The sequence below is a fragment of the Manis javanica genome, chromosome 3 (assembly GCF_040802235.1).
Source record: "Manis javanica isolate MJ-LG chromosome 3, MJ_LKY, whole genome shotgun sequence".
In the NCBI taxonomy this organism is placed as follows: domain Eukaryota; kingdom Metazoa; phylum Chordata; class Mammalia; order Pholidota; family Manidae; genus Manis; species Manis javanica.
In genome coordinates, this window is record NC_133158.1 from 85,697,349 (window position 1) to 85,722,471 (window position 25,123).

A 25,123-nucleotide genomic window follows, 5' to 3' on the forward strand; every position below is an offset into this window, starting at 1 on the left:
CAACCTACGTGTCCATCAGTAGATGAATAGATAAAGAAGAAGTGGTACATATACACAATGGAATATTATTCAGCCATAAGAAGAAAACAAATTCTACCATTTGAGACAACATGGATGGAGCTAGAGGGTATTATGCTCAGTGAAATGAGCCAGGAAGAGAAAGACAAGTATGAAATGGTTCTTATTTGTGGAGTATAACAACAAAGCAAAATTGAAGAAACAAAACAGCAGCAGACTCACAAACTCCTGGAAGGGACTAGTGGGGACTAAAAGGGGTTGGGGAGGGTGTTTAGAGAGGGAGGGAGAAGGGGATTAAGGAGCATTATAATTAGCACACACAATATAGGTAGGGCCCAAGGAAGATAGTATAGCATGAAGACAAGTAGTGACTCTATAGCATCTTACTATGCTGATGGACAGTGGCTGCAATGGGGTGTGGAGGGCACTGAATAATATGGGTGAATGTTGAAACCACAATGTTGCTCATGTGAAACCTTTGTAAGATTGTATATCAATGATACCTTAATTAAAAAATGATCTATTTCCTTTGGAGGCAAAAACAAAATGTTTAGGAACACACATACAAACAGTTTTTGAACTATAAATGAACTAATTATTGGTGATAATATTCATCTTTTTTTCTCCTAGTGTCCAACACAGTGTTTGGTACATATTAGAGGCTCAATAATTGTTGAATAATTGAATAATTGATCAAAGGATACTTTTTGCTACTTTTGCTCATTTCAAGAAAAGTGAACTCTTGTGAAAGTATACATTACATACAAGAGAATTAAAATATCATGGTTAGAATCCTGGGCCTATACAAAGATAATTTTGTTTTATTTACAGTTCTGAAATTAATGGTTATGTTTTCTGACTACAAAATATCTTTATCATTATATTTTCCCTATTAAGTGGATATTGTCACATTTTCATCATTCAGTTAATTGAACTTTAACTGTCCCAATTATCCATCTAGAGATTAAGAAGGTTCAGAATATTTCATATTAAAGTCAGAAAATGACCTAGTTATGAAATTTAGATTCTCTGTAAGGCCTCCCTGTGGAACAAACTCAGAACATGAAACTCTAATAGGACTTCTACATATTTTGAGATTTTAAGATAAAGATTCAATAAACAAATGATAAACCTTACCTTCTAGAAGGTGTAAGTTGTGAAAGATAGTTGGCTCTTTCTCTTTAATCCCAAAGGTTCTAAACCCAATAGTGATGAGTCTGAATCTTTTCAATATCCATTATTAATTTTTGAAATAGTCAAAATTAATCTCTCCTCCTGTAATGCCAAAGTACCGTGTAACTCTGGTTGAAGATTTATTGGCTTGGGTGGTATTAAAATTATTAATTGATGTATTTGTCTTTCATACTAGATTGTGAGCTCCTGGAAGGTAGATACAATGATTTATTTATCTATGTTTCCACCATGGCTGGCACATTATTACTTTGTACTAATAGATGATCAGAAACAGTTATTGAATTACATTCGATAGACTTTTTAACATATCTAAGATGCTTGACAATCTACATATCCAAATTTTATTATTCATTAACCAGGTTAAGCTTAGTCTACCTGAAATATGCCATTTTGGCTAATAATTCTTCTTTCTAAAAAATATGGCAACAGAAAGATGTGGAAAATAAACTGAAATAGATAATCCTTATTTTAACAGGTTCTTGATTACTTCATACCAGTTCTCTGTGGTTCTACTTACACTCCAGTTTACAGCACTCTAACTCCAGGACATGACATGTCCTGTGGGGTTCACCGGTCTCTGTCATCATTGTACTGAATCATAGGGAAGCAGTTTGCATAGAGCTTAAGACTACAGACTTTGAGAAGGGGATTAAGGGGCACAATAATTCACAATCACAATACAGGTAGGTCATGGTGTGGTAGTACAGCACAGAGAAGACAATTAATAATTGTAACATCTTACTATGTTAATAAAGAGTGACCTCAATGGAGGGGGTGGTGTGAGAACTTGAAATATGGGTGAATATTGAACCACCATGTTGTGTATTTGAAAACATCAAAGGACTGTATACCAATGATTCTTTCATTTAAAAAAAATGTGAAAAGACAAAAAGAAAAGACTACAGACTTTGGAATCAAACTGCTTAATTTCAGATCTCCATTTTAACATTTACTCACCACTAAGGAACCTAACACAAGATATTTCACCTATCAAAGCTTTGTTTTCATTTTTCAAATAAAGATAATATTTTTGCCTTATTTTTATCAATTATTTTGAGGGACAAATATGATAGCTTCATAGGCATTACTTAGCATTTAAGGACAATGTTTGACATCTGGTATGTAAAGAATGTTCAAAAAAAATCTGAATTCTTATACAGTTCTTAGAATGAAGTAAGTGCTCTTAAGATATTTGTTGAAATGAGGTGGATGAGACTTGTTTTCCTCTATATCAGGCAACTGAAAGACTATGGTTGTTTATCATTTTGTTATAATATTATCCTGAGGTATTTAAACTCTAGCTATATTTGTGCTCCCAGTAGTACATATGTCAAAGTATTATTCCATCCTTTTTTAAGAAGAGTGACCCAGTACCTTTTGTAAAACAAAGCTAAAGTGATCTTACAAAATACGTGAAGTTTGTTTAGCTACCTTTTCACTTGTTTCTTTACTAAAGATTACCATTCCTCTGTGTGCATGAATTGAAGGATTGCACCAGAATGTTGATTTGTGAGAGTCATTACAAGTCAATAAGCTCATTAAAAAAACAACCAAAAAGTTAGGAATTAAAAAAAGGAACTTGTAACAGCCACAACAAATACCCACACCATCACTGACAACAGCAAAGTCATCAGCCTCAGACCATGCCGGCCTACACTTTACAGATACAGGGCTACAGAATTCATTGATTATTGGATTTTTAAGACATAATATAGAGTTATGCTCAAACTGACATATTAAAACAAATATGTGTTAAAATAAAATTGCTTTAGATTTGATACTACATGTAAATCAGAACAAAGTAGAATACCTTGGCACACTGTCTAATAACCTGTAACAGGGAGATTTTTGATTTTTAAAAGAGAGGAAGCCAAAGCTCACCTGGCGGCATCAGCAATGTCAAGATACTCATCAGAACATGCTCCTCTTTAAATTACATCACTGAAGAATCATCACCCTATCAAAGCCCAAGCACATACCATTTTATGTGCCATCTCTAAGTCTACTATAATTATTCTTATTGGTTTATCTTCAAGATCTCTGCCTTTAGACTCATTTGCTGTTTGTGTGTATTTATCTCTTTTTCTAAAATCAGCATTTTAACAGCTGAGGAAGTTTGTGATCATCTAGCATTATTATATCAAGGAGGTACTATTAATGTTCTTCAGCATAATAAACTACAAGATTCAAGAATGTAAAACTTTTGGCATAAATATTATCATTGAAAGTAATCTTGACATGAAGTGCAATTGAATAGCATAGTAGTTACTTTGAAAAAGTGGTTCAGTAAGTTTAAATGAGGTTACATAGATAGCAATTCTGAATTTATTGTGAGCTTTCTCAATACAGCTTAATGTAACTCTTTTTGGAAATTCTATTAAAGTTTGGCCTCAAAACAGCATGTAATATCAGTTAATTATTTGGATGTTTTACTTATTCTGATTAGCACTTTTGTGATTCTATTACCTCACTGATATATATTTTTTAATTTCTTGAATGAGACATAAAATACTATATAAAAATTATTTAAAGTCTTAGCATTTAATGATTAGGTTTCTTGGTCAATGGAATATTGCTCTGCATAAATTGATACATATTACTGAGATGCAGACACATCTATTCCTTTCCTGGTGTGGATATCAGAGACAAGTTTAGTAGGGACCAAATTGGAAAGAATGGATGATTTTTTAATTCCTCTTGAGCTAGGACTTTATTATGTTATTTAAAATAAATCTCACAAATATCATATATCACAAACAGTACCACTCATATATATAAGCAAATCATATTAGTATGTTATTTCAAATTTCAAACTTTCAAAACCATAGTTAGTAAGAGTATTCTGATGGTGCTTGCCAAGGATCTAAATAGCATGAGCAAGTAGGGGGCTAAAGTGTACTATTTACTCTTACTATAAAATTTTTTTGTATAAACTATGTCTATAGTCAAAAGCAAAACACTACATTCTGTTCAGATTGTCATAAAGGTCAATTTATGTATAAAGTACATTCATTTCTTTATTGACTTGACACCTACTGAATAGTCTCAAGTAGAATACCAAACTCAATTTCCTGGGCACAGTACAACAGCAAAAGCAGGTATTAAAACAGACTAGATTCTAAGGACTAGGTACCTAAGCTCTCCTATGTATTTATAATTTCAAAATTTTAACAATAATTTCTTAAACAGAAACCCTTGCCTAATGCTAAATAACACATTTTGAGATGAAGTAGAAGTTTTCATCGCATATATCATATTTTATATGAAAAAGATTTTATTGTAACTGATTTTATTTTAAGTACAAAGAGATTTTTAATAAAAGCCAACTTGATGACAGAGTTGAGGTTCTCTAATTCTATAGTAAGGATCAAATATGCATTCCAATCTAAGGTGTGGTACAGATAGTCTCCTGGGCAGCCAAAAGGAGCAAATCATGGCACAAAATAATTTTATTTTTAAATACTCCTCTATACATCAAACACTGAAGTCTCAACCCTGGATTTTTAAATAAAATAATCTTTATTAAAGGACTAATACACTGTAAGTAAACATGTATTTGATGCACAGATGTCACTGAAGGAAAGAGTGTATTTTATACTAAGTACATACTGCTATGAAACAGAAGAGCACAAAAATAATCAATGAGTATCTAATTCTGTCACAATTTGATTATTTGAGTGCCAATGACATTTCTTCCCTCTTTGTAAAGAGGAAGAGATTTTTTTTCCTTGCTGTTGGAGTAGAGTCATACTGCCATAGTTATTAAATAGCAGGGAAAACCTAAAAATAGCATATGTAACACCTCTAGTGGGGTGTTGGCCAGCACCACATATTTAAACACATTAATATTTCTACAAAAAAATAACACATTGGATGGTATAAATTTAGTCTACAAATAGACTCCATTCAGTCTGAAGTATGTTTTGCTGCCAAGTGAGTTCAGTCTGAGTTCATTTCTTTCAATTACTCTGATAAACTTGCAGGTGAGAAATAACACTCTAAGGAAAATAGAGAAGACTTACCTTGGCACATAAAACCTCTTTCTTCATAGCCAGCATTACATGAGCACTTGCCGATGGGTACCAGCCACTCGCCTTCTGTACTGCAGTACATCCTGGGAGGGTCCTCCTCCTTTGAATTGTTAACACAAGAACCTCTAACCTCCACCAGGGACTGGGAATCCATAGGTACTGTATCTGGAAACATGGCCAGATTCTTCACGGTGAATGGGCACTTCTTGAAGTACACTCTCACAGACACCAAGGCAACACAAGCACCGACATCTTGAAAAGCCAAATAAAATCCCTTTTTGTTGACAGGACCTACTTCTCGAACCTCAGTGTTGAGTTTCAGAATACGGTCCCCAAGATCCATTTGAGTGAAACTCTCATCAGCTGCAATGGTGTCAATCTTTGTAAACTGATGCTCTCGGAATTTGACCCCATAATCGTCATCAGACTCCATGTAATATAGGTTGAAAGTCTCCTTGCAAGTCCCCAAAACCATTGGTATGCTATTGCAGTCCCGTAGAGTGAACTTGAGCTCCACATAGATCTTCTGAGCTGAGTTCCTGGGGACCCAGTTTGTCCTCAGCCAATTGTTTTGACTATGATCCATGACATTGCACACCTGGTAAGTCCTGATGGGTGTGTAATGTTCATCAACACCACTGATTTCTTCCCACTGAAGAATCAAGGAGAAAAAACATGAGAGGCAGTATGAATTAGTTTAAGCATAATGAATGATAATGAATACAAGATGAGGGTGCCAAAGGCATCACAGGAAATGCAAAATAAATAAACAGAAACTTCAGTGTTACTCATTAAAGTTCATGATGTGGAGCAATCCCATTACATTTTTGTTTGTAGTTTTATTATTTGCAAGTTTCTCCGAATTCATTAGCATAAAGTTATTTACAATTTTAATTAACATATTTGAATTGCACTGCAGTTTGTGGGATATCCAGGAAATAGTTGCTTAGACTGGACCTAGCCATATATTCCTGGATCATGACCTCAAATCAGTCATCTCCAAAAACACTAATAAATGGTTTTGTTCTCTATATATTTTTGGATTGCTGTTTGTGTGTTTGTGACTAAAAAAGAGAATGAAAAATACCACTGCCTAAAATTAATCTTTATTCATCTCCCAATTTGAGCCAGATTTTGGTAAAATCAATATACGGTAAAGCAAAACAGGTGAATCTAAATGATAATGTCATTACCATGTATCTTCGTGTATGACATTTTTTAACATACTCAGTCATTTCAAGGGATCCATGCTGGTGAACTATGAAAGAAAATTTGCAGTGAGAATATGAACATCCCTCTTTTCCCTCCCTATCCCTATAAAAACCTAATAGCTACACCTGGAAAACAGAAGACATAAGGGTAGTGAACATTTCAATTCTTAATATCTTTAACCTACATTGAATTTTACACGGGTAAGAAGTAAATGGCTCTTTGGGTTTTTGTTGTTACAGCAGTTAGGGTCATCCTAATACAACTTTTTTTCATTGTAAAACCAGTTAAAAAGTTTCAAGACTTTTCAGAACAACAAAGCACTGTTTTCTGTGATCCTTAGAACAGGTTTTGAGATTTTAACTTAACATCACATTGTTGTTCACTTACGATTCTACAACTATTATACCATCTGTTTCTATTATCCTTATACCTCCACTTTCTTTTCACCATGCCCAATTTTGCTTAAGGCTGCCAGGAAAATAGATCTTTTGCCAAGTCGTAATTAAATTCAAAGTCTTCTATGGCTCCCTATTACCTGTGCAATAACTTCAAACTCTTTACATTGGTGTCCACATTTTTCTAAAAACCAGTCCCAACCTCCCTTTATATTTTGCTAAAAATTTGAACTGAGATTAGTAAATTATATATTTCACTTATGCACATACTGTCTTCCTGTCAACATGAACTATTTATTTGTCTATTTTTTGACTGTCTCCAAAAGACATGTTGGACATTCTTTTGGTTACAGTATAACCCCAACTGGACTGTGCTCCTTTCTCCTTGATGCCTTCTATCACCCTGCCATTCTTAAGAAACTTCCTGTACTACATAGCCCTTATTAAATGTCTTGTTCATTTATATACTTATTTCATGATACATGCTAAGATTAGATTCACACCTGTCTGCTAAATTTTAGACCTCTTCATATCCTCCATAGTATTCAGCATACAACTTCACCTTCTGGGAGATGTGTGAGACTCATTTTCTGGAGGCGAAGTTGGCTTGATTTCATTGTCACACCCGAAGTTCAACAAAGGAAACAAATTTGGACCATTATAGAAAATCCTAAATGTAATATATAAGATATGTTTATATTATAATGGAAGAAAATATGCAGAATGTACTTTTAACAAATTTTCATTCATCTCATGAATGTATTAGAGAGCTATAAGAAGAAAAGTTTACATGGGACTCTTAGTTCTGAGGCTTTTTACATTGAGGTGCCTAAACACTAAAGTCATATTCAGAGAAAAATTAATGTGCAAGTTCAATATCAGAAAAATAAAAAAGAGTGAACACAGTTGAAGGTTCAGAAAACTGATGTTAAAAAATCACAATCATGTGGAAATTTCTCTATTATCATTACACTGGTTCTACAATGGCTTGTAAGTACAGAGCAAACAAAAACTCCAGAGAATAAGTGTTTTTCTGTCTACATTTTACAGAAAATTAGATTGTGGACATTACCATTTTAAAGTAAACCAAATGACTTAAATATGTTTAGGTCAAATTTTCTTCTCAGAATAGATAAGAATTAGTAACTGATGGATCAGTTGCAAATTGCTCCTGCTATGAACAGCATTTCACTAGACATCAAACAGAGAGAAAAGACTATACAGAGATTTTCATAATTTAATGTAAAATATTATTTTAATTATGGATATCTCAATGTAGTTTAACATTTTCCTCTAACACTAATTGGCAAGCTCTCACAAGTCCTTGAATGCAAAGGTATAAATTGCTAAAAGCTAATGCAAACAGCACCAGCATGCTTTGCCCATAAAAGGTTGCAGAGAGCAATTATCACTTCATTAATTTGTAATGAAGACCAAATTGCCTGTAAGTGATGGTGGCTTGTCATCTTAGACCATTTGCAGAACCAGCAAGTCTCTAACGCTAGCATTTGCTGAGGTTCAAAGACAGTAGAAATAAAACCCCTAAATGAGCATTTTCTCAATAGCCCAACAACAGAAATCATTATTAAAGTTGTTATTGTAAAGCTTACACTTTACATTTAAAGAATGCTCATATTTACCCTAATGTCCTTTGCCGAGAACTTATATAAATGCCCGTAAATTATTAGAGATACTATATTGCCATAGTAATTGTCCCAAGGTATACTTGGAAAAAGAAAATGAATGACATATAGAATTGGGGGTTATAAAGCATCTTTCTCTTCATTTTCTTAATCCTTTAAAAAAAATCCATGCAAAGGGTATCCAGCAGTAACAGTGTCTTCAGCAGAGAGGGATACAGAAATAGGAAAAGCTCAAATTCTTTTTAAAGATGAATTCTCCAAAATCAACAATTCTGATATTAAGCTTGGCTCTAAGTCTCGTACTCCAAGCTTTTATTATTGGACCACAGAGGCCTTAGCTGAGTTCCTTTTTTTTCCAGATTATTACAACTATAAGAAAACCATATATCCAGACTTCCTCTCCCTAGAAAGGTCATTCTGAAATCTATTTCCAGTGGGATAATCACAGTAAACCTCCCATCAGCAAAAGATTGTAGGATACAAAGGAGACACTTACTTTATATTTTCTAGATAGCACAGTTCCTTGTCAACTGAGTTAAGTATGTATTTTGGGGGAAAACATATATTTTTAATAATCAATATTTAACCTAACAACTATCATTCCAAAAACCTCAATTATAGTAATTAAGGATTTATACACATTATTGATGTTAATTACTCTCCTGGATACATTTTTAGCCACTTGCTAATAGGGAGTAAGGAAGAATATGTTTACATTTTCTTTAAGACAGGGAGAGCCTGCAATGTATTTATTCATAGCCTAACACAATTTGGGAAATATTAAGAAAGTTAAAAAAAATCACTTCAGGATTTACCTTTCATGACTTACAACCAGTTTCTGAGAAATTTGTGGGTGACAATAAAAAGAAAATGATCACCAATATCCTTAATGCTTACAATATTACATTTGCAGTAAACACATAGCTCTGTACTTTACAAAATGCTAGTAATGACTAATTTTGTACAAATAATTGTAAAGGTATTAAGTTGGTTTATGTTATTCTTTTTCTGTTCATTTTTCTTACTTCCACACTCTTTCCTTTTGTACACATTCTTAGCCATTTCAAAACTCAGTCTCATCCTAGAGATATACAAACATTCACCACGCAGCAGCAATTCAGGTGTGGAGCTGCACGATCACGTACAGTAAGAATGTCCCTGTCAAGCATCACTCACAAATATATTTACAAAAATCATTATATTTCTATTTATTTATAGTTTTTCTTAGCCCATTCTGGTCTCTAAGGTACATACACACACATATACACACACTCATGTGGATTTATATTTGTAGTAGTATTATATAAAAGAAGTAGAGTAAAATAAAATAGTTGAAACAAATAAGGAATAGAATTGTTTTGGGGTTTTGTTGCTATTAATGTTGATTTTCGGTCAAGTCAGAGAATTACATTTGTAATCAGGGGAATGAGGAGGGAGGAGACAGGGATTTGATGTTGGAGGCCAGCTTCTGTAACAAAATGCAGGCTATCGTTTAGGGATAGAAATGCCCAGAAGGGGCATGCCTAGCATGGTTTGGACAATAATGTTTTTTTATGTTTTCTTTAGATTTATGTATTTTTATATATTTTTATCAAAGTATAGTTGACAAACAATATTATATTAGCTTAAGGTTATAACATAATGTTTGATATTTATATTCATTATAAAATGATCACCACAATAAGCTTAGCAATCACCTGTCACCATATAGTTTTTACAATATTAATGACAGTATTCTCTATACTGTATATTACATTCCTGTGTCTCATTTATTTTATAACTGGAAAATTATACCTCTTAACCCCCTTCACCTATTTCGGCTGTCTTCCCACCCTCTTCCACTTAGGCAACCATCAGTTTGTTCTCTGTTCCTGTATGTCTGTACCTATTTTGTTTTGTTTGTTCATTTGTTTTGCTTTTTAGCTTCCCCATATAAATGAAATCATGTGGCATTTGTCTTTCTCTGTTTGACTTATTTCACTTAGCATAGGTCTACCCGTGTTGTCACAAATGGAAAAGTTTCATTCCTTTTTATGGCCTAGTAAAATTTCAATGAGTATATATACCACATCATTTTTATCCATTCATCTATTGATGGACACTTAGGTTACTTCCATATGTTGGCTATTGTAAATAATACTGCAATGAACCATAGGGGTGCATGTGTCTTTTCTAAACAGTGTTTTGTTTTCCTTGGATAAATACCCAGAAGTTGTATTGCTGGACCATATAGATGGCCACTAATCTTAATATAATGACTACTATCCATTTCTCCACCCACATTTAACCTCTAACTGTTCAGCAAAAATTTTATAATGGCAATAGAATCGCCTTACTGATACAAACAGGACAACTCCCAGGTTGTAAAGTACACTGAAAAGAGCTGGAAAGCCAGGAAAGGAGTGAAAGGACCAGAGGTTATAATGAGGAAAGCCAACAAAAAATTTCAGAGTGGGAAAAGGAAGAGTTAGCACAAGGATGATGTAATAGCCCTGTTTAGAATTTTCAGGAATACTGAGCAAGATATGCTACTGTGTCCAGTTATAATAAGATGCAGGCTTTTCTAGACAGCATCTCAGAAAGCTCGAGGGTGTGAGGATCCTTTGGCCCCCTGTCAACCTCTACCTTTGCGTCTCTTGTCTTTAGCAAGCACCTCACACTCACAAATGCTTCCCTCTTCACTCAGTACTTTCTCAGCTCCTTAAACCTCTTGGCAGAGACAAAAACTAGAGTGGCCGCAGATTCACCGCTCTAGGACTTCTATTTTAGTCATTCTCCTTCCAGCTGGGATTCAGTGGAACTGTACTGAGTTCTTAGAACTGTTGCCACATCTTTGCACCTATGGACAAATGTCCCATATTTTTGACCATAGTCTGTCTAGTTCCCTTATATCAATGTTTCTTTTTTCTGGCTAAACGTTTCTAGGGAGCTTTTTAAAAATACTGTTTTCATGGGTGCCTACCTAAACTAATTACTTGGTTTTAAGTTACCTAGGTGATTCTAATTACCTCTAAGGTTGAAAACCAACGCTGTTTATCCCTTGGCCAACTGGATTATTAACTTCTGATCTCTATTTGGCCTTGACAGCATATTCCAATATTATTTTCCAAGACTTCTGAATTTCCTCAGCAACTCTGTATAAAGTTTCTAGCTTGTCCTGCCTGTCTCTGTTGAATGGCCTTCTGCTCAGCCCTCATCCTGTCTATTTTTTGATTCCAGATTTGCTGTCACAGACATGCCTTATATAGAAACTCACCTAAATAACCTCAACTTCTACCTCCCACAAAGACTTGTAAGATATTAGTATAACAAAGTAAATCTAATCATAATGTTCTAATGCACATCTGGTGGTAAATGTAAAACGTGTGCATTACAAAAATATATAAACAGTGTGTAGAGGAGAGTTACCTTCAATCACATATTGATGCTGGTATGAATGCAAGACAACTGATCTTAGATGCTTCTGTTTTTAGTTTAATAGAGTTTGATCATTCCCTACTGGGATTTTCTATGGTGGTTTGTTATTTTTTTAAGATACTCCTCTAATAGCAATTTTTTTCTAATCTACATGTATTTATTAAGTATTTCTATATGCAAAGCCTGTATTACAAACTTTGGATAGTATAAAATAGGTAAAAATGTGATTATGCTACCCAGAAGTTGATGCTATAGGGAGAGGCATAAGTGTCACACAAGGTGGATGATTTCCTATTGATGATATGATGATACGCTTCTTTAATGAAGGTAGAGCAAGGACCTGTGGGGGAAAGAAATATTACCACTGCAGGAAAACAATGTTGTGGGAAAGCATTAAGGAAGAAATGGAAAGGCAGTAAGTCTAGAACTCCTACAGGGAGAAATATGGGGCATATATAGAGAGAAAAATTGTCAGCAAATAGGAAGATGTGTAATGACAGAACCTGGTGAAGGAACTGGGTTCCACTATAGAATTCAGAGCTCTGAGCAGGGGGCAGTTAGTTAAAACAGAAAGATCTGTGCCAGTCTGGGAATATCAACTGACGTGTGTCTATTTCATTTGCTGCAATAAGAAACTACTGAAAAGTGGCACATGGTTAGCTTTGGACCAGGAGTTGGTTCTCCTAAGAAAAGAGGAGGATTGTTAGAGAAATTCTACTGCAAAGATCTGGAAGAGAAGTCTTAAGATGACCTCTGTTGAATGAATGTACACTAAACATTTCCCAAAGTATTATAAAGAGATTTAATTTTTTTTTCTTATGAATGTCTACAGAATACACACAGAGAATAACACAGTTCATTATAATAGAATTCTTAACTCCTTAAACATATTTCAGAAAGATTCCTATTTGTGCTGAAAGATCACAAGCATCAACAGACAAAAATATCAAGGTTCAAATACATAAATAAATACATTTCTTCAATTTGTTCTTGTGAAACTGTATTCTCATTAAACTGTATATATCTCCTTTCAAGGACACTTAATCTGTATTTATTGAATAACTACTCTGTGCTATACTGCATGTCAATAATATAGTAGGGAAGTAGATAAACAGGCTACATGTTCTTAGGGCACATACTGCCCTGTTATATCCACTGTTATATTTATTTTTATTTTATGAAGACATATTCACTTATTCTTTATTTATTATTCTTACTCTCTTACACGGCCTCTTGTTTGGCTCCTCTTCCTCTCCCAAACATCTAAGCCTACCCTATGAGACTTAAACTAAAATTAAATATCATGTGATGTGAAAGAGGTTAAACTTACATAACTGACAAAACACAGAAATGTGCTTTGGGTACACAGGCATTGAAATTTAAAAACCCATACTGTAGATGTTTGTGTGCCAAAGAATGACCCTAACTGAGTAAATATAAGACCTTCCATATTTATAAACATTATGTAAAAATTTTTTAAAAGTGGGAAAGAAATTTCTAGAAACTCTATGCCAGTAAACCTATGTAAAGATTTTTGGAATAGCTGATGAAAAACTATTGGGAGGTGAAGAAAAAATATTAAAGCCTGGGAGATGGTACGGTAATAACAGAAAAACTTCTGAAGTGTTGCAAAATGCTTAAAGATCTATCAAAAAAGTAAATTTCTAGCCAGAAGAATTGACCTGCAACAGACATGATGTACTAAAATATAAAATATACCATGGTAGATCATATCTAAATTCATCATTGCCAAAAACTTACAATTAAACCTGGTATTTGAATTTATTTTTCCTGTAAGGGGAGGAATGTCAACATCAAATGAAAGATCAGAAAAGTGTAACTTACATAATAGAGGTTTGGTTTTAATGGTGAAATACTTCTGTTTATAATATAAAAGAGACAGATGCAAAATTTTTATTTTTAGAACTATAATCATAAGGAATATGATTATCTGAAAAATACCTCAGAAAAGAGGATGTCAGTATGATTAAAAAATCATTCAATAAACCATTTATCTATTCCATAAAAGTTTGGAAAATGTTTATATTTATCAAAGATTTCCTGCTCTGTCTTCATGTTCACATACAGCCAAATGTCTACAATAACATTTTCCTTAAATATTAGGGAGTAGGACAAAGAGATTATCATTTTTCCAGTATTTGGGAAAATGTTCAGTATGAAATTGCCCAATAAAAAGGTAATTATAGAGTTTAGTATAAATGCTTGAAAACAGGGGAAAATTCCATGCACACTTGCTTGACTTGTCTAGACTGAAAACTGCTAAGATGGACATTTACAGAATTATTACAAATGGCTAACTACTTATAAATCAATGCATAGCAGTGACAGCAGTACATTTCATATCAGTTGTGAGATTCATGTAATTTCCTGCTATGATAATGGGTCACAGCCACAGTAATTCATAGCAATTTGCAATATACCTGTGAAGCACTCACAGTGACGGAAATGAAATTAACTCATGTCACTGTGGAATGTATGCTAAGTTTTACAGATCTTCAGACGGCTAGGTTTATTTTTTAACACTATAAGTGTAACTCTTGAGAACATTCCCATGAAATGTAAGCTGCTTTATAGCAACAATTTTAAAGCTGCAGAGACTACGATTCATCCCACAGGTGTAGCAATTCTTGGTTTTAGGAACATTTTGAATCCTTTATCAATTCAAGATCCTGGGGAATTCAGATTAAGGATCTGAACTCTAGACACAGACCCTGGGTTTGAAACCTAGCTCTGCTTCTTAATGGGAGATTTAGTAGACTGTGATTTAATTTACATATCCATAAAATAGGGAAAATAACAGTAAATTCTGGAGATGATTTGAACAAAAGCAGGCTGTTCATTTAAAATAGTTGTAACAGTGTGTGGCACCTGGGAGTAAGTAAACAAACGTCATTATTCCGCTAATGCTAAGTGAACCAAAAATGTCATCAGAATACATGGATTTCCTTTTCCTTATAAAATAATAGGAATATATTTTCATTTTAAGCTTTCCATGTTTATTATTCTTTTTTACTAGTTTCTTCAAATTTCTGTAAGGACCATAATTTGTGATGAGACTACTTTGTTTTACTGTTTTGAAATTCAGGAAATATAACTAATGGAAAAAGTTAACAAAATAACTGAATATTGGACTGTTTCATAGTTGTATTATAAATGAGACTGCTGTCTTTATTCTATGATAAATTTGCTAAGCTCTGAGGCCTAAAAGTTTAGCCAATAATATTCTATACTTCAGCAGGTACTATAGTTGTATAATTTTGAGACATTTCACTATTCCTTTTAAATAAAAAGTATATAACCTATCTGTATAACATATTAATAGACATATTCTATATTTTAATAAAATAAAAATAGCTACTTTTACTCCATACGGGTCAGTACATTAAGGTTCAGTTATCTCATCCTTAAATGGAGATGATAATAATATGTTCCTTACAGGATTGTTCACTTGCTTCATAGATGATACTGATAATAAGTGTTTACATAGTTGCTTCCTTCTACAAAAAACAAATATTTATTAAGTACTTTTGTACTACAAAATTGTTTTCTGGTACTATCATTATGATAAAGATGCAGAAGTCATGTTTTCCTGCCCTTGAAATTCTTATATTATAATAGTAGAGTTATGTGTGTACAACCCTAATTTCAGACAGTCACATTCATTCAACAGAAATCTAGTGTGGTCCAGGAACCCTTCTATGCTCTAGGGACATCCCACTCCATAGAAGAAAACATAATAAAGCCACAAGTGTTTTCACGGGGCTTATGTTCTACTTGAGGGAAAACAAAGAGCAAGCAAACACACTCACACACAGATAGGTGCGGTGGTGACAATCCTCAGGAGGAAAACAAAGGTAAAAACAAGCTAAGGGAATAGAAGACCATAGGTGTGTTGACAAAGATGATATTTTAGCCAAGGCTAAGTTCTTATTTTTGCAGCCACTTGAATGAAGTGAGAAACTAGGCCAAGAAAATATCTGTGGCTACAGCATTCCAGGCTGAGAAAACAGAAAACACATGGGCTGTGGAATGAGGGCAGTGTTTTAATCAAGGCATAGCAAGGAGGATTGTGGCTGATTGCAGAGTGGCCTGGCCATGAAATAGGGAAACAGGAGATCAGAGAGGCAGGTGAGCACAACAGCGCTTTGGTCCTTGGATTTTGGATTTTATTCTCAGAAAAATAGGAATTGAGTAACGGATTGGTTAGAGGAGTGACATGATCTCATCTATGTAGTAAAATGGTCAAAGGCTGCTTATTCTGTGGAAATAAACCACAAAGAGCAAAGTCTATGAGGGGAGATCATCAGGGGGTTATTATAATAGTTCAGGTGACAGAGTATATGATATTATTGGTGGAGGAGAACAGATTAATTTCTGGAGTATTTTTATTATAGCCAAAGGACTTGATGAAAGGTTGGGTGTGAGACATTAGAGAAGGGTAAAGAATATGTTATATATAAAAAGAATGGCAACACCCAGTGTGAGACCAGAGAAAGAGAATACCAGCCCAGAGGTGGTCTTTAGGCAAGAAATTTAAATGTAAGTGAAATTTTGACCAGCAAAAATAGATGAAGATGGAGAAAGAGGAAAAAGAACACATTCCAGGCAGAGGAAGCAATATGGACAAAGGTATAAAAACATACACCTGCTAAGTATAGGTATGAAGCATCTCATGTGAGAGATGAGTTAGTCTTTGCTTGATTTTTTATCAAATACCTATTTATCAAACGCCTGTTATACATTAGGGACTCTATTAGTTACCAGAATTACACAATGAGCAAAATGGTTTATAATCTCTGTCTTGGTTGATCTTACATTCTAGTAGAACAGACAGACTAAAAAAGCAAGATGAAGTAAAATACAATAGTGTTATGTTTTAAGAAGAAGTAATGAAGAAAGCAAAGACAGGGGACAGTTGCACATGTTGGGATCAGGGTAAGACTTTAAAAAGAATGGCCCAGGAAGCCTCACCAGAAAGCTGATATTCATAAGGACCTGAAAGGACAGCTCATGGCCGAGGAAGACTTCCCTGGGCAGGTGATGTTTGAGTAAAGGAGTATGGATACATCAGAAAAGAGTATTCAAGGTAAAGGAAAAAGGAAGTTAGAAGCCCTAAGGAGTATATCTGAAGGAAATAGTCACAAGGAGCGGAGAATATCTAGTAAGTCCCAGGAAGAGGGAGGAAAAGAGTATGGCTGGGTCAGAGGAAAGGAATGGGAAGAGTTGGAGAAGTTTAGGTCCAAATCTGGGATCTAAGCAGAAGACCCATAAACCCACCTTTTCACAAGATCACATTGGTTACTATACAGGGAACAGTAGAAAAATTAAAAGAAGTAGGAGATGATCAGGTGGATGGTTTTGAATGAAACTGAGGTTTTTCTCTTCACTCAAGAATCAAAGAAAGATCGGATTTAGGGGCATTACTTTGACAAAAGAGTTTAGATGGATTGGAAGAGGAATGGAGGGAGATGAATGAGAGTTATTGTGGCTAAGGGCTAAGGGAAAGGTAATGGAAGCTTGTCCATTTTGCTCATTATTGATTAGCAGCACCCAGCACTGTTCCACATAACACATTCATTGAATGAATAAATGGATGGGTCAGTTTTTGAGTGATGGTAATATTTCAGGAGTAGATTTGGCAATTAATGGCTATTTGCTTTGAAAAAAAATGAAAACCTGCAAATGACTCTGAGGTTTTAAGCTAACATTTGATAATCATATTTACCAGTTTATGAGGATGTCAGTATAATGGGCTTTCCCAGCAATGTATCATTTAATCCCTGCAAAAAGTCTGTGCAGGAAATACTATTATCAACAAATTCTACAGATGAGAGGATTGAAGTTGGGTAAGAGATTCAACTACTTGTCCCAAATCAAATAGCTGGTAAAATGGTGGAGCCTGGATTCAAATCCAGAACTCTTTAATTAAAAAGACATTCCTAGTTTCCACTAATCTGTTTTAGTGACTTGAAAATAATGTCATTAGCAGAGAGGAGCAATATAGGTAGGAAAAGTTATGTGAAGAAGAGAAACAGTTTTGTTTAATATAAGCTGAATCTAATATGCCAACATGGGACAGAAAGACATTTTCAAAAAATGGAAAGGTCATCTAGAAGTCAGGGGGAGAAAGGGTATAAGAGCAAAAATTCAGATTTTTAGAGTTGCATAGTTAAAGCTTTGGAAATGATTAAGAGGATTAAAAAAGAATATAAGAAAAAAGGAATTTTAGAAACTTTATTTTGAAATGCTTACATTTAGAGGTTAGGAAAAGAAAGATGAGCTGATGAAAGAAATGGAAATATTAAAATTGCTCTTTTAAAGCACTGAGAAAACCTTGTGATTTCCTTTACAGATGAAGAAATTTACATCTGGAGAGAGAGATAAAAGTTTTCAATGTCACAATGCCAATAACATCTTAGACCAGTCAAGATCTGGGTCATATTCTCAGTATTGTGTTAGTACCAGTATATCACACTATTGTTGCATGACATAAAGGATGAACTTTAATGTCAGTTTTAGTAGAACTGTAATCCACTAATAGTCCATATGAAATTTTAACTGGAAATGCCCCAGTTTCAGGCAAAGATTAATGGGCTTGAAAGAAATGCAGGAACATGGTATTGCTATATTCTTAGATCATTGGTTCAATATAAAAATTATTAAGAAAATGTTTCTAATGACAAATGAAATTGTGCAAAATAAGTTTATCAAATTGCAACAATCATCTCCACTGCCAAACCACTATCAATTGGGGAAGTAGTTATCATCTTCAGAGAAATTTTGAACTTAAAAAAAATTTGAATCTAAAATTCATAGCCAACCTTATAAGTTACAGAGTTCTTGTTTTCTTTGTTCATGGTTGACCATTTATTTATGTGGCATTCAAATATTCCCATATCCTATAAATAACCCATATAAAGAAAAGGTATTCAACAGAACATATTATTTTGTGGTTTCAAATATGAATATAAACCACAACTTTATGCCATTATACGTCTATTTGTTATTCAAATAAAATGCTCAATCTTCTACAAAATATTCCAGAGAACATTCACAGATAAATCCAAAGTTTAGGTGTAAATAATATATGTGCTGAAATACATAAATTCTAAAATCTGCTTCTAATTTTACAATGGATTTTAATTTCTGCTTTCCTGATCAAATGAGGCTAACATTGTTACATTTTAAAGCAGTTGTTTGTGCTGGATTAGCACAGGATAGCTCTTAATGTTACTTTCCTAATATTACATACCTCCAGAATCTTTCAGCATCTAGAGCTATATGTCATCGTAAGAGGGTAACATGTACCAGTTTGCTCTCTGTATTATAACCTTTTCAAAATATGGAACACAAGTCAATTCTGAGAAATTAAGTAGGATTATAGACTATATTGAAAAAAACCAACATTAACTCTACAGTTTACAGATTTCTATAAGTATACTGGGAAGAAAATATTCTGGTGTAATATCTTAGTCAATTTTATACTCTGGTTATTTGATAAATAATTCCTAAATTCTACAACCAATTAGGTTGTTATAAATATCACTTAGTATTTATTTCTACTTTATTATATATATATATATATATATATATATATATACACAATATATATTTTGTATAATATATGCTTTGTTTTATAGATATATATACATATATGTTTTCATATGCAGTATATTTTACCTCATTCATATTCATTATCATAGTTTACTGCTTTGAAATATCTTAACCTTGTGGTTTTTAAGAAAACCTTCTATTCCTATAAATCTATATCTAAGAGGACCCACATACATCAATTTCAGTACCAAGAATTGTCCATTAGTATCATAGATGTTGAATGTAAGTTAATGAACAGTGTAGTGTGCTTTCTAGAACAAAATGCCTAGGATTCTCCTCTTGGATTTTGGTGCTTTCCTACTCCCATCGTGCACTAAATGTTTATTATTGAGCAGACATTTTCTTAACTTGATTTGTATAATCTAGTATAATCCTCACAATTAACCTCTAGGATAAAATATTATTAAAGCCTTCTTCCAATAGACAAGGACACTAAACTATCAAAAGATTAAGGTCTTGAAGTTTTGAGTTTTGTAGAGAATTAGAAAAAGAATTTAAGACTTTTATTATAATCAAACCAGTCCAGAAAATTAAATCTTTTCCTTTCTTAGCTTCTCCTGGCATGGGTTAAAAAGTAAAAGAAAGTGGGACCTGATTTCAGTAAGACATATAAAATTAAACAAAAAAGCAGATATACCCTACCAGTTGAGTAGTCATTAAACAGTTACGCAGTAAAACCTTGAACTGTACAGATGGAGGATGTTTAATGGTGTTGCACAGGAAGTGTCTTGGAGGCAACTTTCTGCACAATGAGAGACCTGTTTCCAGCTAAGGCCTAACAGTGAAATTATGTTTCCAAATAAAAGTAGCTAAGTATAAAATTTGTTTTCCTTTATTATTATTTGGGTAGAAAATAGCAGGGCTACTGCACAAAAGAAGATATATTACTAAAAAATTAAAGAGCATATGGACAGAATTCATGTCTTCTTGCTAATTCCATTGTTAAAAATAGAGTACTTACAGTGATTAAATTAAAAAAAGAGTGATGTGATAAAGAAAAAGTGATGTGGAAAAAATATTGCAAATGTAAGCAAGGGTCCTTCTTTTGGACTAAAAGCAATTGTGCCAGGGAGGGGCAATAAACAACTCAAAGGAAGATCTCAAAATCAGGAGTTTTCAAGAAGGGAGATGTGGCTTGAAAGAGAGCTAAGTCTCTTAGTATAGTTTTCAATACTACACTTGGAATGAAGGAGTAGATATTAATACTAATGCAATGAATGTTGGGATGTTAATATTGGAATCCAACTTTATATCAGTTATGGCCTATGGTATCCTTCTCATTTCACAATGTAGGATCAATCCTTTTTTAATCCTCTTCAGACTCTTGAGAAAGGCTAAATTATTCCCTTAAGAATTTTTTATAAAAATTTTCTAAGCAGACTGGTATCCACTTAACTACTATACTCCAAGTAACACCAAATGAAGAAAAATTTTCTAGAAGATAAATTAACGATAAGCTTTGTCAAATGCTCCTACTAGATGAAGATGGGGTTGAGGACTGAGCCACTGAATTTAGCAACATGGGTGTCAATTGGTGTGCCATTATAGAATGAGACTTTTGCTGGCTTATTCCTACCTGGATGTGCTTCATCAATTTATTTCTTTAACAGCATTTTACTGGGTAAGTATTATGTGTAGGTACTAAAGGGATAACTATGAAAAAGAATAAATGCACTTATCTTCATAATGCAAATCATTAAACTTAGAAAATATGAAAACAAAATGACCATTAAAATTCTTTAATTCTTCAGATTGCTTGTTTTTATTTAGGATGTAATACATATTTAATTTAAAATATATTTAAAATTGTCAAAGAAAACAGACTGAGATGCTAAGAGATTTTTTGTGTTAATATATAATCAATTTATTTATTTATTTCCAACCAGTCAAGAGAGTTACTGTATCGTATTCCTTAGTCCAGTCCTTCAAGTGAAGCCACAAAGATGGCCAGTTATCTCAGATAAGTGCCTACAGTGAAAAGGCTGCTGCTTAATTTAGACTTTTTGCACACACAAAAATCCACACAAATGCACACATGAAAAACGTATCAATAATTTGTTTATGATACTTACCAATTCTAGGAATACATAAGAGTCAATCAAAACAAGGGGGTATTTTTAGTATTGTATTGATAAGTCCAAATTCATCATTTCATATTTACTATATTCATAAATGTTCAAGTCACTTTACCAACATTTATCTGTACATGTTATTCAATGAAATATTATATTTGTATATTGTTAAACACTGATGTGATGTAATGACATGATAAAAGGCTTTTGTACAGTGTTTCAACAGAGTATGCATATGACAATATTAGTGAAAATAAAGTTACAGTTTGTAAAAGCCTGAAAGAGAAGACTCACCATCTAACATGAAACTTCCACTGCACACCACTGCGAACATCAGTACACATTAGTGATTACTATAAATCTGAATAAATAATTTTAATTTTATCAGAAGAGTATAGATAAACACAGTAGCAATCATTTTGCACAGTGGAAGTCAGATCTCTACAAAATAGGCACATAGAAAGATAAAGTTTAAAAACATAGTTTAGGTGACAAAAAAATGCAACAAATTCAACGAGCAGGTACATATCAGATGATTTCCTTGGTTTAATAAGTCTTTGAAATGTTATATTTCTACGCAATGGAATTTCCTATAGAGTTCCCTATTCACAACATGTTTTTCTATTGTCATTTACCTAAACACTGACTGTACTGTGGAATCAGAACTTCTAGTCTGAAATGAAACTGTAAAAAGCACCAGCTGGCTGTATTCAAAATGGCACTTGTCCAGGTCTCAAATGTCTTATTTATATACAGTGGAATTCTGCCAGCTGTTTAATATTTAGGGCTAATAAATGTACTTGGCAGTTCTACACAAGCACACTAACAAAATTTCAGAAAATACTTCTCAATGTGAAGTTTGACTTGTTCTCTTTTCACATAATTGAATTTGTAACAGTGGAAAATAAGTTTAAGCAGTTTTTCTTTTGAAACACTAAAAAAATTTAAAGAAAAATGTAAACTAAGCTGTAGGTGAGTTGTAAGCTTACCATCTGGCCTGCATTTTATTAAACTAGGGGCATATATGAGTAGATAAAGCCAACACCATTATATGGATGAATTGAGGTATTTAGATAGGTCCTTATGCCTCTCAAACAAGGTACAGATTGTGAAACCTTTGAGAAAGTCCCAATCTATTGTCAAGATAAATTAATATCTCATGATAATACAGGGAAATTTTACAAAGAAAAGTTTATATGAGAAAATAAGATGGGGAGACTGTACTAATCAAAACTATAATGTTGTGATTTAGGTTTTCATTTCTATAAACAGAGTAGACATGTACTTTCTGATAAGAAAGTGAGGGAGTAAAAAAGAGAGAGAGAAAGGAAGAAAGAAAGAAAGTTAAAAAGGAAGGAAGGAAGGAAGGGAGAGAGGGAGGGAGGAAATAAGGGAGTGAGGGGGAAAGAAAGGAAGGAAACCAGAGGCCTTTCTTGCAAACGAAATAAGGCAGTATTTTTATATGCATTATATCTAACTGATTGATAAGACTGTAATCTCAAAATACTAAGACAAAAGAAATTCTACTATTGCCATTATTTCATCTTAATCAGGCTAAATCACATGAAAATGACCACATCCCTGAAAGTGACAGTATATTAAATCTAAACCATTCTTTGTTTGATATTGGGAAATGTGAACCTAGAATGCTCTGAATGCATACAGGTGTTAGGGCAAGTCTGTGTGGTAATTATAAGGACCCACATGAAGTGAATAATGAAAGAATATAAAGGGAGAAAACAAATACATTCTTCAGATCCCACCCACACCATACTCTGCCAAGTTTTAAACATAGAAAAGACATAAAAGACAGTCCTTGAGGCAGAACCAGGATGGCGGCGTGAGTAGAGCAGCGGAAATCTCCTCCCAAAACCACATATATTAATGAAAATATAACAAAGACAACTCTTCCTAGAATAAAGACCAGAGGACACAGGACAACATCCAGACCACATGAACACATGCGAGAACCCAGAGCCTCGCAAAGGGGGTAAGATACAAACCCCAGCCCAGCAGGTCCAGAGTGCCCCTCCCCCCAGCTCCTGGCGGGAGGAGAGAGGTCTGAGCAGGAGGGAGAAGGAGCCCAGGACTGCTGAACACCCAGCCCCAGACATTCAGACCAGAGCACAGACACAGTGCATGCGCGGGGCCCTGGATACTAGGGAAACAGGGCAGCAAGAACGGTGAGCGGGTACTGGAGGCCAGCACCGGAGGACAAAAGAAAAGTGAACAGCCATCTTTGTTGTTGTTGTTGTTGTTGTTGTTGTTTTGTTTTGGAGAGCGCTTTTTGGAAGTCTTAAAGGGATAGGGACCCCAATACTAGGGAAACAGGGCAGCAAGTCCGGTGAGCGGGTGCCCGAGGCTGGTGCTGGAGAATAAAGAAAAACGAGTGGCCATTTTTTTATTTATTTTTATTTTTTTATTTCTTTTGTTTTTTTGTTTTTGTGGTTGTTTTGTTTTGGCGGGTCTTTTTGGAAGTTTTAAAGGAGCAGGGCGGGACACTTAGTCCAGAGGTAGGGAATCCAGGGATCTCTGGGCACTCTAATCCCCTGGGCTGCAGGGAGCATGGAAGCCCCTTACGGAGATAAATAGCCTCCTGGCCCACTCCCCCTCCAATGCAACTCCACCATTTTGGAGCAGCAGCCCAAGCCAGGCCACGCCCAGAGCAACAGCGGAGATAAACTCCATAGCAGCCGGGCAGGAAGAAGAAGCCCTGTCTGCATGCAGGTACCCAGCACAAGCTACTAGAGGTCGCTATTCTCCCAAGAGAGGAAGGCCACAAACCAACAGGAAGGTAAATTGTTCCAGCCGTCACTAGTCCCAGCTCTGCAAACTATTCCTATCACCATGAAAAGACAAAATTATAGGCAAACCAAGATCACAGAGACACCAGAGAAGGAGACAGACCTAACCAGTATTCCTGACAAAGATTTCAAAATAAAAATCATAAACATGCTGACAGAGATGCAGAGAAATACGCAAGAGAAATGGGATGAAGTCTGGAGGGAGATCACAGATGCCAGAAAGGAGATTACAGAAATGCAACGAACTCTGGAAGGATTTATAAGCAGAATGGATAAGATGCAAGAGGCCATTGATGGAATTGAAACCAGAGAACAGGAACGCATAGAAGCTGACAGAGAGAGAGATAAAAGAATCTCCAGGAATGAAACAATATTAAGAGAACTGTGTGACCAATCCAAAAGGAACAATATCTGTATTATAGGGGTACCAGAAGAAGAAGAGAGAGGAAAAGGGACGGAAAGTATCTTGGAAGAAAGAATTGCTGAAAACTTCCCCAAACTGGGGGAGGACATAATCGAACAGACCACGGAAATACACAGAACCCCCAACAGACAGGATCCAAGGAGCACAACACCAAGACACATAATAATTAAAATGGCAAAGATCAAGGACAAGGAAAGAGTTTTAAAGGCAGCTAGAGAGAAAAAGGTCACCTATAAAGGAAAACCCATCAGGCTAATATTAGACTTCTCGACAGAAAA

At 34.4% G+C, this 25,123-nt stretch overlaps 1 protein-coding gene across 5 annotated transcripts in view; it reads right to left on the reverse strand.

The window, feature by feature from the left end:
* Positions 1–25,123, reverse strand: part of EPHA3 (EPH receptor A3) — a 371,224-nt gene that overhangs the window by 259,472 nt on the left and 86,629 nt on the right. For all 5 annotated transcript variants that reach the window (XM_073231799.1, XM_037001725.2, XM_037001723.2 and 2 more), the window contains exon 3: positions 5,235–5,895. In XM_073231799.1, the coding sequence (XP_073087900.1) occupies positions 5,235–5,895 (661 nt within the window). The remainder of the gene's footprint in view (positions 1–5,234; positions 5,896–25,123) is intronic.